Source organism: Stegostoma tigrinum, chromosome 20 (assembly GCF_030684315.1).
Source record: "Stegostoma tigrinum isolate sSteTig4 chromosome 20, sSteTig4.hap1, whole genome shotgun sequence".
Taxonomy (NCBI): domain Eukaryota; kingdom Metazoa; phylum Chordata; class Chondrichthyes; order Orectolobiformes; family Stegostomatidae; genus Stegostoma; species Stegostoma tigrinum.
Window position 1 is genome coordinate 32,921,446 of NC_081373.1, and position 19,126 is coordinate 32,940,571.

Below are 19,126 nucleotides of genomic sequence, written 5' to 3' on the forward strand. Positions count from 1 at the left end.
ACGAATGGTAACTTGGTACAGACTGACTGCACCATTGCAGATGCTAGATTTCATGATGCTGTAGGACTGGCTGTTTCTCAGAGGTATGAGAAATAATCAGACATCCTCCAATTTAGTCTGTCCTCGAGGGCACTGAGCTTCACTGGTCTTAAGCCTCTCCCATTAAGTACCATTATCATCTGTAGCAAGAAAAAACATTTTATTTGTTTTGAGTTTGCCTATTCATAAAAATTCTGATGTATTTATATTACAATAATTTTGTTTTCAGTACTGATCAGCAAGTTTTTATCACAGAAATATTTTCTGTCCAGAGGAGTTTCAATTGCGGCATGTTAAATAAAATTCGTAATTTTGATAGTATAATGTTAATCAATTAGTTTCTGTTGTCAAGTTCTTTATCGTTGTTACAATTGGTTTGGCAATTCAGAATATTTTTATTTGGATTTTATCTTTCAGAGTCTTCCTCCGAGCAATAAATCAGTATGCAGATATACTGAACAAGAAATTTCTTGATCAGACAAATTTCGAGCTACAGGTGAGAGCAGTAAAAGCAACTTTAGGATATTTGTGTCATAGCAATAATGGTTGATTAGTTGGAAATATGTTTCTGTTTGAGAACTGTTATGTAATTGTAAAATATGTGCAGTGTGTCATTACGAATGTCTCTTTAAATGGAGCTTGTAGGGAAAGAGGAGAGAATATAAAGACAAGCGAGTTCTCAATGCAGGAAGATTAAGTGAATTTATTATAGACTCGTGAAATAAAACATAGACTGGGACTGTCATAGTGTTAAGGGCTTGGATGGGAAGGAATTTGTTAGGTGTTACAAGGAAACTTTCTTATTCAGCATATTGGTGTACCTACTAAAGGAGGAACAATACTTTACCTGGTAGGAAATAAGGCAGGACAAGTGACTGAGGTGTCTGTAAACGAGCACTTTGGGGCAAGTGATCATAATTCTAACAGTTTTAACATAGTTATACAGTAGGATAGAACTGATAAAAATGTTAAAACTGTAAATTGGAGTCAGGCCAATTTTGATAGTATTAGACAAGAACTTTCAAAAGTTGATGGGGGAGGCTATTGAGAGAGAAAGGGGGTGGTTGGAAAGTGGGAGGCCTTCTAAAAATAAGGTAATGAGACTTCAGAGATAGTATGTTTCTGTGAAGGGTAAGGCTGGCACTTGTAGGGAAGGCTGGATGACAAGAAATAGTGGCTGTGATCAAGAAAAAGAAGGAAACATACGTCAAGCATAGACTGGTGGGATCAAGTGAATCCCCAGAGGAATACAAGGTCCATAGGAGTATACTTAAGAAGGAAATTAGGAGGGCAAAAAGGGGGCATAAGGTAGCTTTGGCAAACAGGATTAAGGAGAATGCAAAGGGATTCTGTAAGTACTTCAAGGGCAAAAGAGTAACGAGGGAGAGAATAGGACCCCTTAAAGATCAAGATGGCTATCTATGTGTGGAACCATAAGAGATGGGTGAGCTATTAAATGACTATTTTGCATTAGTACTTACTGTGGAAAAGGACGTGGAAGCTAGGGAACTCAGGGAAATAAATAGTGATATCTCGAAAAGAGTCCGCATTACAAAAGAGGTGGTGCTGGAAGTGTTAAAACACATAAAAGTAGATAAATTCACATGACGTGATCAGGTATTTTGCAGAGCTTTGTGGAAAGCAAGGGAAGAGAATCCTGGGAACCTTGCTGCAATATTTGTATCAATGACAATCATGGATAAGGTGACAAAAGACTGGAGGTTGGCTAATGTTGTGCCATTATTTCAGAAAAGCTGTAAGGAAAAGACAGAGAACTATAGACCAGTGAGTCTTATGTCAGTGACAAGTAACTTATTGGAGGGCATTCTAAAGGACAGAATTTACACGCATTTGGAAAAGCAAGAACTGAGTGGGGATAGTCGACATGCCTTTGTGCATGGGGAATCTTGTCTGACTAACTTGATTGAGTTTTTTGAAGAGGTGACAAAGAAGTTTGATGAACACAGAGTGGTAGACATTGTCCAAATGAACTGTAGCAAAATGTTCTGCATGGTGTAAAGGTTAGCAAGGGTAGATTACATGGGATCCAGGGGAACTAGTCAATTGGAAACAAAATTGGCTTGAAGATGGAGACAGGACGTGGTGATAGAGAGTTGCTTTTTGGATTGGAGGTCTGTGACCACATGGCTGGGTCCATTGCTTTTCGTCATTTTTATCAGTGATTTGGCTGTGAGTGTAGGAGGAGTGGTTAGTAAGTTTGCAGAAGTTACCAAAATAAGTGCTGTAGTGGGCAGTGAACCTGATTATCTCAGAGTACAACAGGACCCTGACCTGATGGGCCAAGGGGTGGCAGATAGAGCTTAATTCAGATAAATGTGAAGTATTGCATTTTTGTGAGGCAAACCAGGGCAGGACTTATGCGATTACTAGTAGGGCCTTGGGGACTATTGCCAAACAAAGGCACTTATGGTTGTAGGTGCACAGTTCCTTCAAAGTGGAGTCACAAGAAGACTGGGTGGTGAAGATGCTGTTTGGCATGCTTGACTTCAGTGGCCAGAACATTGAATATAGGACTTGAGACATCATGTTGTGGGTTACAAGACATTGGTGAAGCCACTGTTAGAATACAGCATACAGTTCTGGTCGCCCTTCTATTGGTTGCATATTGGTCAACTTGAGAGGGTGCAGAAATCATTTACAAGGAGGTTTCTGGGGCTGGAGGCTTTGAGGTTTTGGGAGAAGCTGAACAGGGATGGGGCTTTTTTCGCTATAACATTAGAGACTGAGGGGTGACTGTACAGAAGTTTAAAAGATTATGGGAGTCAAGAATGGGATGAATAGCCAAAGTATTTTTCCTAGGGTTAGGTGAGCCTACAACTAGGGCATAGGTTTAAGGGTAAGAAGGGAAAAGTTTAAGAAGGACCTGAGAAGACACCATTTTCATGCAGAAGGTAGCATATGTATGGAACGAGATGCCAGAGAAAGTGGTAGATGCAGATTCAGTCACAACACTTAAAAGGCTTCTGGAAGAATGTTTGATTAGGAAGGGTTTAGAGGGATATGGGCCAAACGCTGGCAAATGGGGCTGGGTCAGATTGAGATTTCTGGTTGGTGTGGACAAGTTGGACCAAAGGATCAATTTCCGTACTGTATGACTCTATGACTCTGTTTCAAAGCACTTTCACAATTGTTAATTTTTAAGTGCAGGCTGTTATTATCTCACTAAACAGACTCAATTATTTGCATCATTAGCTGCCAGTGGATAAATTTGAGGTTAAATTTATCTGTGAATCTGTATTTGATAGTAAAGTCGTCTGTCTTGTCCCAGACAACCATCTAATTGTTCATAGTCTCGAGAACGCTTGCCATTGCTGCTTCTTACTGGCTTTCTGATTTTGACACCTTCCAGCTTTATTTTAAAATTAGCAATTAATATAAGAGGATGGATTCAGTTTTCTTGCTGTTGAACGAGGCCAAGGAGCAGGGAATAAAGAGACATCTTTCTTGAGACACTGGAGTGGTTGTATGAAGTATTCAGCAACAGCACCAAATATAGCTACCAAGATAAAAGTAGAGAGACCAAAAATGAAAAAAAAAACCTTTGTCTGTTTTAGAACTAGTTTGGTTATACTAGCCACCAGGTAAAATGTGAAAATTGCATTGAGATCTGTACTCCTGCTGTATATGATGAACTGTTGACCAACCTATTGGAAGACCCTATCTTGAGAAGTTTACAGAATCTAAATACGAGGCATTGAGTAACAGCACTGTAAGAGGTGAAGGTTTGTTTGTGCCTTTTGAAACTTGAAATATTAAAAATCTGTCTGAAGCACAACAACTGGCAAAGTGAAGTTTTAGATTAACATTTAATCACTGCAGTGGCCCTTGAATATTGCAAAACTTCTTCGCTATTGCAATAGATGTCGTCTGAGGTACAACGTTCAAAGTGAATCTTTTGGTGCAAAAGTGAAAGTGGTAGCAGCTCAGACAAATTACAATAGTATTACCAATTGTATTACAATAGTCACTTTTACTAAACAAAATAGAAATTACTAGTAAAACTGAGCAGGTGTGGTAGTGGCTGTGGAGAGAAAGTAGAGTCAGTGTTTTAACTCCAGTGATCCTCCTTGAGAACTTACAACTTCAGAACTTACCAGAACAATTTTGCTAAGTTTTTCCACGAATTTCTGTGTTTCTGAATTTCAGCATCCATAATTCCTTCGTTTATCAGTCACTTCCACTAGTAGCCTAGAGTCTTAGAGGTATACAGCACAGAAACCAGCCCTTTCGTCCAACTCATCCATGCTGACTAATTTTCCGAAACTGAATTAGTCCCATTTGCCTGTGTTTGGCCCATGTCCCTCTAAAACCTTTCCTATCCATGTACCTGTCCAAATCTCTTTTAAATGTTGTAATTAAGCTTGGAAAAAGTAGCTATAGCTATATTATCAGATGCTATAAATATGAATTTGTCCATTTACTGATCGCAGACACAGAAGATTTGAAATACTATCTTAATTCTAGCACAATGAAAGCCTGTGGGTCAAATAAATCCTCACATAAAATAATTTCCAGCCCAGGCACTGTTATAAATCCATGTGTTTGTTCATTACTCTGAATCAGTTCTATTAACTACTTTGTCACAGTCTGATAAATGTTTATTTTACCGTTTTCTAAATCCTTGGAGATCACGAGAAAACTAATGACATGTAACGTCAGTTAAAAATGCAATGATGAATGTTTCATTTCAGATCCATGGCTTAAAATCTTACCATACATTGGTCATACATATGTGAGAATTAGTTGGGAGGAACTAGGGTACATTTGCGCAGCAGTAACCTTTTGTAAGGAAACTAAGGAAGTAATTGATTGGAAGAAACAAACGCACATGTTTTTCAATGAAAAATACATTTCTGTGGACACAACCTCTGTCACAAGGCGTTCAGCTGCAGATGTGCCATGCATCCAGTAGTGAATTGCAGTTTGAATTAGTAGTTAAGCGTGATCATATGGCTTTCTTCACGGTCACTGCTGGATCTTCTAGCGTGTTTTCAATTGTACCAAATTACTGCAGACAACCACTTCCACTCGAACTGTCTAATGGGTGTGCGTGAGGGAGCTTGGAGTAGTTCTTGGACTTTAGAAAGAAGGAAGAAAGGCAAAGGTTCCATTTCTTTGAGTGTTTCATGTTCTCGGGACATGAAAAGTACTTCATGTTTGTCAAATTACCTTTCAAATCTAGTCAATATTGCTTAACAAACAATTACGACAACCTGTAAAGTTACACAGATACAGGTGAGTTAAATGGCCAGTAATTCAATTGTTGATTGAAGTTTTGCTTGTGTGACCATCTCAATATATTCATATTTTGAATAATGCTTTTTATAGTAGAGTCAATGGGTGGAAATTGCCAACTACTTCTCCGTTGTGCAGCTGCAACCTCTTAATGCAGTCTGTCACATTTTCAAAATATGTGTTGAGATTTTGGAGGACTAAAGAGCCTGTGCTATATACCACATTTGTATAACTAAATAAACATTGTCTATGCTTAAATTGACTGGCCTGTGATGCTATTTGCTGAATAGTTAGACTTTGTGCGCTGTTTCTCCCAAGCAACAGAAGAATGCTTTCTATATGATATGATCTAAAACAGATTATAATCTGATCCACCAAAATTTATTTTTAGGCATTTAATTATATTAATGTAGAAAAAATCCTTTACTATTTTAGTAAGTAATTCATCTTCGTTATCGTCTGTTGAAAAACCCTTCAGCTGTTCTTAAGGGCCTCTTGTTTAAAGTAGGCATATTCAATGTAGGTGCAGTATTGGAATAAAAAAGAAGGAATCTTCAGTTTAACATTTCTGTTATCACAAAACTATGTACATGAATCAACTGCTTTTGTCCAGTTTATTGTAGTCTAATCAAAAAGATTATAACTGCCAAGTGAATAAGGATTAGTAATAAAAACTCCCGTAGAACATCCAAAGATAGTGGCATTATCAGACAAACTAAAGGTGGACATATTAGGAGAAGGGACTAAAGTTAAGCTAAGGAAGTAGGTTTTAAGGAGGGCTGCGAAGAAGGATGGCCAAAGCTTTGACATGAAGAATCTGGAGCATGGTTGTCCATTATGGGTGGAGAGATAAGATTACACAAGAGGTCAAAGTAATGGAAATTCAGACTTTTCAGGGGATTGTATGGCCAGAAAATGTAATAGAGGTAAGGAAGGTTGAAGCGTTGAACAGATTAAGGGATTGGGAAGATAATTTTAAATCGGAGATCTTGGGATAATGGGAAGACTGTAGGGTAATGAACACAAAAGTGATGAATGAGCAAGCTTGAGTGCAGAATAGGAAACACGCAGCAGAGTTATAGTCGTAGTCAGAGAGCCATGCAACACGGAAACTGACCCTTCAGTCTGACCAGCCTATGCTGAACTTAATCCCAAACTAAACTAGCTCCACCTGCCCACCCCTGGCCCATATCCCTCCAAGCCCAGCTTATTCATGTACTTGTACAAATGTCTTTAAAATGTTCTAATTGTACCCACAATTACTTCCTCAGGAAGTTCATTCCACACACAAATCACCCTCTGTATAAAACATTTGCCCTGCAGGTCTTTTTAAATCTTTGTCCAGTCACCTTAAAAATATGCCCCCTAGTCTTGAACTCCCCCATCCGAGGGAACAGACACCTACCGTTAACCCTATCTATATGCCTCATAATTTTATAAATGTCTATCAGGTCACCACTCAACTTCCTACACTCCAGTGGAAGAATGTCCCAGCCTATCCAGCTTTTCTTTATAAACCAAAATCTTCCTTACCTGGCAACATTCTGGTAAATCTCTTCTGAATCCTCTCCAGTTTAACAATATCCTTCCTACAAGAGGGCGACCAGAACTGGACACAGTATTTCAGAAGAGGCCTCACCAATGTCCCGCCAGACTCCTGTCTAGTCTCAGCTCGTCTAGTGCTGATACTATTATCCATTTCACTTGTTACTTCTAGATTTAACTTTACTAACATGCTCCCACTTATCCTTCCATATTCAACCTTCTTGCAATCATGAGGCCATCACGGGGCCTGTGCATTTACCCACCTCCCCTGTTCACACTGGCCTTCAAGATTCTGGATTAAGTACCACCAACATTTTAAAATTCTGAACTCAGGTTTCAAAATGCCTGTCTACCTTTGTAATTCACACCAGCCTTGCAACCCTCCCCATCTCTGTAACCTCCTTCAGCCTCACAACACCACTCTTCCCACCAATATCCATAATCTCCTCCAGCTTCTCGGATGTTTCAATTCCTCTTGTTCTGTCTTCTTGACCATTCCCGATTTTAATCGCTCCACCACTGGTTTTCAGTTTCCAAGGCTATAACCTGTGGAATCATCCCTAAACCCCCACCTCATTTTCCTAATTCAAGGTAATCCTTAAAGCTTCCCTCTTGTGTCCCAGATTTTGGGCACCTGACCTAAGATCTTCAATGTGGTCCTTTGTCAACTGCTGCTTTCTAAAATTTCTGTGAACAGCCTTGGCATATTCTATTGAGAGAGTATTAGATAACCTAAACTTTTTTGAAGAGTGAAAGATCAGAGGCCAACAGGAGAGCACTTTAATGGTCAAACTTATGGGAATTTAAATGTCGGTCAGGACTGTGGCACTAGATAGGCTGAAGAAAGGCAGATCCTTGCAATTTTATGGTGGTCAGCAAGGTAGCCTTGATTGAGATGATATTGGATTTGTAACACAGCTACAAAATGAATGAAAAATTTCAATTTGGTACGTCTGGTTTAAGCTGCAACAGTATCCAAGGACGGGGTCCAGATACAGCAATTTGGCAAGAACTGAAGAAGACAACTTCCACTGCTTTTGTTTAATTAGAGGAAATTGAAGTGTTCTAAGACTGCTGGATAATAGTAAGTGGAAAAGTCAAAGAGAGGCCATGGGGAGATAGATTTCACTACTGTTGACAAAAGTCTGTAAGTTGATTCCATAGGCTTTGATTTAAACCATGTAAGTGAATGGGTTTTGGGTAAGATAAAATTGAGACCCACGTCAGTTTAGCCTTTGGAATGCAAACATTTCTTTTAATAGCGTGCCATTGTAAGAAATCAAGACTGATGCCACTCCATTTTATTGATACAAATTATGCTGAGTTGCAGATTTAACAAAGGAAGTGCCACTGTTCCTGTCTTTATCTGTTATTTATTTTTTTTTCATTCACTAATAGAATGGATGTCGCTGGTAAGGCCAACATCTGTTGCCCATTCCTCATTGCCCTTGAGGAGGTGGTGAGGTGCATCCTTGAACCACTACTATCTGCGTCATGCAGAATTGTTTGGAACTAAGTGTTGCAGGTTTTTACCCCAGTGGTAAATTACAAAAAAAATTCATGAGTTTATTTTTACATTTCACATGATGCATTTCTTTTCATATTTGAATTGTGTAAATTAATGGTCTTTTCTGCATAGTATGCCAACTCTCAAAGCTGTGTTAGGGTAAAGATACTATTTTCCTTCTTCCAAACACCACTGAAAAGTAAGGAGCAACTTCTAATGCAGCATATAAATAACTTGCAACCTCTACCCAGAATTACTGGCAATTTTGAAATATACTGGTTCTAAATTAATAACACACGACTGCATTTGGAATATACGTAAACCTAGGTAGAATTTGACCCTGCAAGTTGTGTGACAAGAATACAAATGACTTGAAAAGTTTCTGTCCAGTATTTTCCTTTTGTTTGCTGGTTCACTTCTCTATTGTTTTTGAAAAATTGTAAAATAATCTTTCTTCAGAATATAAAAAAGTAAGTTCTAAGGATTTCATACGATTGTAAACACACTGATTTTGTTTCAGTACTGCAGGCACTGGTGCTTACAAAAACATACTATCATTAATCAAATTCTGACATCTGCCAATATTTTTACACAAGAGGTTAATGTCAAAGCTAGGCATTTGAATGAACGTGTCTGATCATGCTTACTGGAAAGAGGTTTTTCACTCTAATGTCAGAAATCTCTCAACACCAGGTTTTGTCCAACAGGTTTATTCCACATTTTCACTATAATGGTGTGTTAAATCTACAAATGAATTAGCATATCTTGAATGAGTAAAATGCAGTGCATCAATCTTGTATTTCTTAGTAATATGATTGCCAGTCATCTTATTTTAGATGATTCATAAGAAAGTTGTCAAATTGCATCTTGGAAAGGTTCTTTAACTGCATCTGAATTAGATTAGCATTCAGTGGGTGATCTCCCTAAGCTTGGTTGGTGTCTGGTTATGTGAATATGATTTAGGTGTACGTTATGTAAAGATGTAGATTAAATTAAATTCACATCTTAACAACTCCATATTGAAATTATTTGAGAAAACATGGTAAGGTGCTAGACATTTTTCATTTGTTCAATCTTCATAATTTAACTGTTCTCTGCAGCATACAGAGGCTGAGAAGAGTTAGAGAATTGCATCTCGAGAAACTCAGGGCAGAGCTATTTAGCTGGAATCCATGTATATTCTGAGGTATCCAAATTGGGGACAGTTACCCTGGGAGCATTTAATCTGAGAAACAATTGCATCCCATAGATTAGGTAATGGTATGTGTTTGGTAAATAAGAATAGGAGGATCTGCGCATGAGGTAAACTGGTAGACACAGCAAGTTCTTAAAGTATCTACTTTAAGATAATTTGAAAATTGTGGATAATTGGTTTGGATCTTTATCTGGGACATTTCAGTTTCCCCATGTTGCCATAGGGATGCTTATCAAGCAAATAAGATAGTCTTTTGTGTAGTCTTCATGTTTTTACACAGGCTCAAAAGAGTGAGCAAAAACTACGCACATTGGGTACTGAGACCAGAGGTCAACATCTATCAGAAACAATGGTTGTTTGGCCAACTAGAAGTGGAAGAAACAGCAGTAACATGAGGAGAAACATACCTGGTTTTGATCCCAGAAGAAGTGAAGGAATCCTCAAGTTTCTGTAATGTATAGGGCAATTCTTGGCTAGAAATCAAAATGAAAAGAGGAAGTGTCTTATTCAGATTTTCGGGCATGAATGCTAGGGGTTTATAATTTGTTTAATCGTTTTGCAGTAATTTTTTCTTTGTTTAAAATGTGACCTCTTGTGCAATATTTTAGTTAAGTGAAAATTCAAATTCAGTTTTAAAAGTAAATAGATTATAAGATTGAGATTATAATAGTGTGATAGCAGTTTCAATTTTATTGTGAAGCTTGAATGACCGTGAAGAGCAAATGCCATATTTGCGATGATTAGAAAGCTTGATCTGGTTGTGCTGTTACATATCACAGAACAGTACTTTATTCTGCAAATACCTTCTGTGAAAACCAAATTCATAGCATGATGAGTTAACAAATGTAGTGCTTTTCAAAAATAGTACATCACGTCAGAAACACTCATTTAGCGCAATTGAACCACGTGCTATTTTTAATTAATAAGTATTTTGTATTTGGAATTAATAAGTATTCTGGGATCTGAATATTATATCTACAAAACATTGCTCGATCATGCACATGGTCTATGTCAGTGAACGTGTCAAACACAAGGGGTGACCTACATATGGGTGCTGTTCACCATTTCCAAAGGAGCATGTAATGCTTGTGAGGACATAAGCATGAGTGTCCCAAACTTGCAGAACAGCTGTAATGTTTGTCAGACTTGCCTTGCCGTTTTGGTTCTTAAGGCTGTGTTTTTCCATATGCAGAACTGAGCATATGTTCAGCTGCCTGAAGGTCCCTTCACCAACAATTTTTAAATGCATCGCCATCCCTTACCAATTTTAAATCAGAATACACAGCAAAACTGTGTCATTAGTCTCAAACAAAAAAAAATCCAAGAGAAATAATAGGTCTGGTAGCAACTGTACAGAGAAAAGGAATTAATGTTTTGAATCCAGTGACCCATCATCAGATGGCCTTCTCATGCTTGTATTTCTTACACTTAAATGTTCTTATGTTACGAGAATGCTTAAATATTTGGCTGGATTTTGCAGTCATTTTCATTTTTGAAGGCACTTCAGTTGCTCAGATTTTGATATGGTTCTTTTGTGCTGGAACATGTACCAGTTTGTAACCGATTTCAGTGTGACACCCTGTACAGTGAAGCTGAGGCCTTTGCCAACTGGTAGGCAATCATCTTGAAGAATCTTTACTCAGGTGTGCAAAGCTTGTTTGAAACAGAAAATCTAAACTTGAATATTTAATTGAACATCAAACTAAGCACAGTAAACAAATGAAAGAGATTTGAAACTGATTTTTAGGATAGTTTGTTTTTTTTTAAAATTCTCAGCAATAATTTACTTCTAAATGAGGTTCCTTATTTATAAAAGGTCAATATCAGTATTTGGAAGGTTGTTTAACAGTATCAAGAATTGTAATTATTCCATGTCCGGTTTAACTGAAGGCTTTATGTTTTTAGCTTATTTCTTTTACTGCCTAATTCACAGTTATGGAACAACTACTTCCATCTGGCCGTTGCTTTTCTCACTCAAGAATCGCTTCAGTTGGAGAATTTCTCAGGTGCAAAACGAGCCAAGATAATCAGCAAGTAAGTAAAACATTGTAATCTCTTGAAAACCAGATTTCTTAGAAGTTGTCCAGTTCTCTGCAAAGGAAATATTCTTTTCATTACTACAGTTGACACACTTGGTATCAATATCTGTATGTATATTATTTTAAGAATCTTTAAATTGTAGTCTTACACCAACCACCAATATGAACATTATTTTTCCCTTGACAATTTCATAATAAAGTTTGAAATTTTGCAAAGAGGGTTTTCCCTTGGAGAATAAGTATCTTGCTTTCTAATGCTGAGGTTAATTAGATTTTGCAACCTTCTGTCAACCAGCTTTCAAGCTTGAATCCTTGCTCAAACTTTCTAAGTAGAGGGAGTTGAGCTTAGTTCGGTCTTCTAACTTTAATTAAGGGACAGTACTCAGAAGGGTCTGAGCTTGGCAGCTATTTCATCATATCGAGCAGTTCTGCCTATTTTCCAACAATGCCCCCCAATGCAAGATCCTGATTTGCTGTCCAGAGGATGCATCTGGGCTCTAACTCCAGAAGACTATATTGCCTACTGGTACCAGTATTCAGTGTATCTGCACAGGGATGCACAAGAAGTTTTAGTGGAATAGGGAGGACCCAGTTGTCATGATCCATGTTGACCCCAATAACCTAGGGTAGGACAAGAAAAGAGGTTCTGCTTAGATAGTATGAGGAGCTAAGTACCAAACTGAAGAGCAGAACCTCAAGGGTAATAATCTCTGGATTATTTACCTAAATCGCATGCTGTTGATGGAGGGTAAATAAGATGAGTGAAATGAATATGTGGCTCATAGACTGGCGTGGGAGAATTTTTTTCCAGATCATGTGGCACTAGCATCACTAGTGGGAAATGTGGGACCTGTACCACTGAGACTGTCTACACCAGAACCACGTTGGGCCTCTGATAGTTTTAAAAACCACATAACTTCGGAAATTGAAAAGGCTGTAAGCTAAATAATGGGGGTGAAGAATCAATCTTTGATAGCTGCAAGCAACATAGTCAAAAGAAAATGAAGGTGAAAAAATGACAGGAAGGTACAGAGAAAATAAACCTATGAATGCGGTAACAATCAAGACTAAATGTTACAAAGATGACAAAACCAAAAGTATTGTATTTGCATGTGCACGGCCTTCATAATGAAAGATGCAAAATGATAGAATACATTGTTGTAAATAATTACAATCATGGCTGCTGGGTGACAAGGATTTGGCCCTGAATATTGAAGGGTATATTCTTCTTCAAGAAGAATAGAATGGTAGGTAAATGTGGAGGGATGGCGCTGTTAAATCAAAGATGGCATCAGTGTAATCAATAGAGATTACCTCCAGTTCAAGAGATCAGAATGGGTTTGAGAGAGATGTGGAATAATTGGGGCAGGAAGTCCCTGGTACAAGTAGCCTGCAGGCTCTCTGATGATCATCACAGTGTAGGGACAAGTATACAAAAGTAAATATTGGGTGCTTGTGATAACGAGACAGTAATAATTATGGATTATTTTAATTGACATATAAACTGGAAAAATGAAATTGGCGATGGTAGCCTTGGTGAAGCGTGCATAAATGCTTCAGCGATGATTTCTGACAGCAACGCATTCTGGAGCCAACATGAAAGCAAGTTTTACTGAACATGATACTGTGTAATGTGACAGAATTAATTAATAATCTCAAAGCAAAACACCCTCTAAGTGGCACCTATCACAATATGGTTGAATTTTACTTTTGATTTGAAACACAGTGAAGGAATAGTGTGCCTAAACCTAGTACTTTAAACTTAAATGAGAGCACTATGTGAACAAGACCGCTGTGCTAGCTCAGATGTGAACAGGCATACGAGAGTAGAGGATGGATTAATAGAGATAGAGTGGCATGCATTTAAGCAGATATTTCAGAATACTCTGAATAAGTATATTCCTGCTGTAAAGAAAAAGTCAATCATCTGTAGCTACAGAAAGCATCAAACTTAAGGAAATAGAATCGTAATGCAACGATGAGTTGGAGTTCAGTTGATTGGGAAGAGTATAAAGAATAACAGTGAATAACTAAAAGGTTAATCAGGAGAAAGAAACTTGGAGTATGAGAGAAAGGTATCCAGAAATGTAAAAACAGATAGCAAAATTTGTACAGGCACTTAAAAAGGGAGAGAATAAATCACATGTTTTGGGCCTCCAGAGAGTGAAAAGAAGGGAGTCAGTAGTAGATAATAAGGAATTGACAGGTATAATGATGAATTATCTTGCTTCTGTTTTCACTGTCGGTGATATTTAAAATAAACAATATGATAAGAGCTGTAAGTCAGAAGACAGTAGTGGGATAGGAACTTGACGAAATTAGAAATTACAAACACCAGGCAGCTGATGGATTTGTGGGCTGACAAGTCCACAATGTCGTGATGGTAAGCTTTATCCTAGGTCTTAAAAGAGGTGACTAATGAGCAGGTTGATGCATTGGCATAAATTTACCAATATTCAATAGACTCTGGAAGTGTTCCATTAAACTGAAAACTGTCAAAAATAACTGCTCTGTTGAGGAACGAAGAGGGCCACAGAACGGGTCATGATGTGTCTGTGAGATTGACCTTTGTTGTGGGAAAGTTGTTGGAATGTCAGTGAAGAGGTTATCAATAACTACTAGGAAAAACTCAAAAGTAATCAACAAGAATCAGCGAGTTTTGTGAAAGCGAAGTCAGGTTTGATTAATTTATTGAAGTTCTTCGAATTACTATCAGACGCTGTGGAAAAAGTGTAAGCCCGTAGAAGTATAATACTTGGATTTCCAGAAGGTATTTGACAAGGTGTTGCATGAAAGGTTACTGCACAAAGTTCATGGTGTAGGGAATGGCAAATAAGTGTGGTCAGAAGTTTGACTTGCTGGTAGTGAATACAGAGTATGCATAAATAGGTCCTTTTTCTGATTGATAGGATACGATATGTGAGGTCCAGCAGTGGAGGAGTCTGTGCTGAGACGCCAGCTTTTTGTAATTTATATCAATAATTAAAATGAGTGGATCAAAGACGTATGTTAACTAAATTTGCAGATGACACCAAAAAAACACAAGGAAGTAAGTTCTGCAAAGAAGCATGAAGATAGATACAGGTAGGGTGAGTGAGTACACCAAAACTGGACACCAAGGGATATCATGCAGAACAAAATGTGATGTTGCTCTTCTTAGGTGGGAAAAATAAAATAAAAGTAGAGTATTACTTGAAGTACAGGCCCAAGATCCTGAAATGGGAAGGGATTAAGTTGAGTCGCAATAAGTTGGGATGCAATTGCAGCAAGTAATTAAGGGCTAATATAAGACCAAAAGACATAAGAGCAGAAATTAGGCCATTCAGCCCATTGAGTCTGCTCCGCCATTCAATCAGGGCTGATAAGTTCCTCAGCCCAATTTTCCGGCTTTCTCCCTGTAATCCTTGATCCCCTTGATGATCGAGAACCTGTCTATCGCAGTCTTAAATGTACTCAATGACCTGGCCTCCACAGCCTTCTGTGGCAGTGAATTCCATAGATTCACACTCTCTGGCTGAAGAAGTTGCTCCACACCTCCGTTCTAAAAGGTCTTCCCTTTACTCTAAGGCTGTGCCCTCAGGCCCTAGTCTATCCTACCAATGGTAGCATCTTCCCAACATCCACTCTCCAGGTTATTCAGTATTCCGTAAGTTTCAATTAGATCCCCCCTCATCCTTCTAAACTCCAATGAGTATAGTTCCAGAGTTGTCAAACGTTCCTCATACGTTCAGCCATTCTTTAAGAGGAATTGAACATAATAGTAAATATCTTAAGTTTCAGTTATATATGGCATTCAAGGGATCACATCTCACATACTGAGTGAAGTTGCAGTCTCCTTTCCGAAGGAAGGATGAAAATGTGCTGGAAGTAGTTCAGTGGAGATTTACTTGACATCTGAAATATGTGGGTTAACTTACAAGGAAAGTTTAGAAAAGTAGGGCTTACTTGGTTGAAGTATCTAAGATCCTGACTTGTCTTGACAATGTGGATCTGGATGGATGTTTCTGCGTGTGAGCTCTGAACTAGGAGAAGCTGATTAAGGATCGTCCTTTTAGATTTGTGATGAGAATTTTTTTCTCTCAGAAGGTTGAGACATTTTGGAGCGTTCTGCTTCAGAAGCCAGTGGAGATGAGGTTATTGAATATTTTTAGGGTTGAGCTAAATTGAGTCCCTTGACTAACAAGAATCTAAGGTTATTGGGATTAGATGGGAATGTGAAATTTAAATCAAAAACAGATCAGCTGTGATCCTTTTGAATGCTGGAGCAGGCTTAAGGGTTGAATTTTCCTACATTTGCTTTGAATTCCTGTGTTTGCATGCAAATGATCGAAACATCCAAGAGTTTATGTTCTGAGTCTTAATTGGCATACATACTGTATGTGATGATAAGGAATGTCAGCTTCATGTTGATAAATTAAGAAGAGAACAATAATATGTAGTAAAATTTATTAAGGTTTTGCCGATCTGACATGCAAATTTGATTTCATGCTTTTCTTCTGCAAATATAAAAATGAAGTAAAAATGCGCAATGTGAATCTCCAAATTTATATTTGTTGTTACAGATATATTGTGAGCTATTCTCATAAATTATGCTACTGAATTCCTGTACTGCAGCTTGAAAGCCTATCATAAGTGTGGCATAGCTACATATAATGTGTGATGTATATTTAAAATTATTATCAAGCTCATGACATTTTCTTGTCAATTCGTCAAAACTATCCGTGAAAATAAGAACTTGATCTATTGTTTGGGACTGAAAGTAATTATTTGTGTCTCAGTGTGTTTCTGCTGTTAATGTGCAGCGATAAATTTAGACTCAATTTAGATAACTACCTGTGTATTCTTGATATCATATCAAGAATACGAACACCAATAAACATTACCTACCTGCAGGTAAACTTCATAATTTAGTTGGGGGGAGGTGAATCATTTCAGTTGGGTATTTTCTGAAATTCTTTCTTACATTCTCGCCTTTCCTGAATATGGTAACCCATAGTAGGGTATAATTTAAAGGCTTGAGCACACCTCTAATGTACTCCTCAACAAACCCACCTCTATGTGAAAGTTCATATCATGGTATAATTTTTCAAAATAATGGAAATCTGTCTTTACCTGATATCCAAAACATGCAGCTTTCTTTATAATGCAAGAGATAGCAAACAGTAGCAAAATGCTAAAAGAGGCAGAATATATTGTTCATCATTGTTGCTGTCACAGATGCCAAGCAACTGGATTCATTCCACCTGATATCCAGAAACAACTGAGCACACTGGGTGCAATAAATGCAATTACCATGACAATATCCTGTTAAAGAATTGTGTTCTAGAATTAGCTATGCCTGTAGCCAAGCTGTAAGACAGCATCTGTAACACCAACATATTTACTTGACAAAATGAAAAATTGCACAGGTATTTCCTGTGCAGGAAAGCAGGATAAATTCCAACTGTCCAACTACATACCCATCATCTGAGTTTTTTCTCATCAGCAAAGTGATGGAAGGAGTTGCTTAGCTTGCACCTTACTGAAGAATCATGGTGTTCTATTGAAAATGCAGTGAAATCTTTCAGCAAGATTTTATTTCAAAATGCTAGATTTAATTTATTTTATTCGTTCCTGGGATATGGGAATTACTAGCTAGGCCAGCATTTATTGCCCACATTGACCAGATGAACATGGTGATGGTGTGAATCCTGACCCAAGAACAGTGTTATATTTCAAATTCAGGATGATGTGTGACTTGCAGGGAAATTTGCAGATGCTAGTGTTCACATGTGTATGCTGCCCTTTTGCTTCTACATTGGTCAAAATCACAGGTCTGTAATGTGTTGACAGTAGAGCCTTAGTGAATTACTGCAGTTCATCTGTAGATGGGACAAACTGCTGCAATTATCCATCAGTGTTGAAGGGAGTGCTTGTTGAAGCTGGTGGATTTAGCGCTAATTAAATGGGATTGCTTTGTGGACAGGCACTGGGAGTCAGGAGGTGAGTTACGATACAGAATTCCAAACCTCTGATCTACTCTTATGTCTACAGTATTTTTATGAATTGTCAGTTCAGCTTCCAGTCAAGGTAAACCCACAATATTGATAGGGATTCAGCAGTCGTAATACCATTGAATATCAAGGGGTAATCATTAGGTTCTATCTTGTTTGAAATGAATGCTTGACATCCGTCTGATGCAAATGTTAGTTACCACTTAATAGCCCAAGACTGGATGTTGTTGGGGTTTAGTTACATATGAACACAGCCTTTTCATATCTGAGGCGTCACAAATAACATTGAACATTGTTCAGCCGTCAGAGAACTGCTGTTTTTAAAAAATAAAATTGTCCATGGGCTGTGGGCATCTGCGTCAGCACCTTTTGCTATTTCCTAATTGCCCAGAGGACAGTTAAGACACAGCTTCATTACTGTTGATCTGAAGTGACATGTCGGCCACACCAGTTAAGGAAGGCAGATTTCTTTCCTTAAAAGTCATTCGATAACTGATTTTTCCACAAATTGACAATTACTTGAGCAGCATTTGGCTATCTTTTTACTTGTTTTCTTGAATTATATTTCAACATCTGTCATGTTAGGATTCAAAATCATGACCCTAACAGAGTTGTCTGATGCTCTGGACTACTCCTCCAGTGGCATAACAGCAACATTACCTTATGATAGAGGGAGGTTCATTGATGAAGCAGCAGGATATGCTTGGGCTTCATATACTGCTGGGTTGGATTCCTCCAGTGATACTCTGTGGCTGAAATGTTTGACCTCCAACAACTGCAACCATCTTTCTTTTTGCTACTTATGAAACAGCAGAGAGTTTTCCCACTGACTCCCATTGACTTGAGTTTTGTTAGGGCTAGTTGATATCATACATGGTCACATCCTGCCTTGATATCAAGTGCAGTTAGCTGCACCTCAGTTCTGGAGTTTATCTATTTTGTCCACATTAGGACCTACGCTATAATGAGGTCAGAGTAAAGTAGCCTAGGCAGATTGTAAATTGTGTGTCAGTTTGTTCCTTTGAAAGTGTTCCTTGATCACATTATCAACCATCCCTACCATCACTTGTTGATGATTAAAAGTAGTTTGATAGGGTAATAATTAATAGGATTGGATTGCTTCCACTTACTGTGAACAGGCCACATTTGGGAAATTTTCCACATTGTCGGCTAGTTGCCAGTGCTGTAACTTATTAATGACAAGAAAACCCCTGCTCCTCGCCATTCTTGCTTTCCCTTCATTGAATCAGTATTCCTCCATGTTAGATGCTAGTGGTAGCAATATTTAGGCTAGCAATGGCGCAGAATATACCCTAGATGGGGATTACAATTACTAATCAAGTTTGCCAAGTCCCAAAGGACGTCGCTGCCAGAAAGGACAGAACCTACTTGAACTCATCCCCACCTGTCTACCTGTCACAGTAGCATCTGTTCATGTCAATATTAATTAGAACGACAGTCACACAACCATTGTTGAATGCAGCCCTACCTTCACATTAAGGACACCTTTCACAATGTTAAATATGATGGATTCTGGGCATCCATGAGGCAT

At 38.1% G+C, this 19,126-nt stretch overlaps 1 protein-coding gene across 2 annotated transcripts in view; it reads left to right on the forward strand.

Annotated features, from left to right (window-relative positions):
• Positions 1-19,126, forward strand: part of dock1 (dedicator of cytokinesis 1) — a 562,483-nt gene that overhangs the window by 388,731 nt on the left and 154,626 nt on the right. For both annotated transcript variants that reach the window (XM_048551079.2, XM_048551080.2), the window contains exons 30-31: positions 457-535; positions 11,476-11,576. In XM_048551079.2, the coding sequence (XP_048407036.1) occupies positions 457-535; positions 11,476-11,576 (180 nt within the window). The remainder of the gene's footprint in view (positions 1-456; positions 536-11,475; positions 11,577-19,126) is intronic.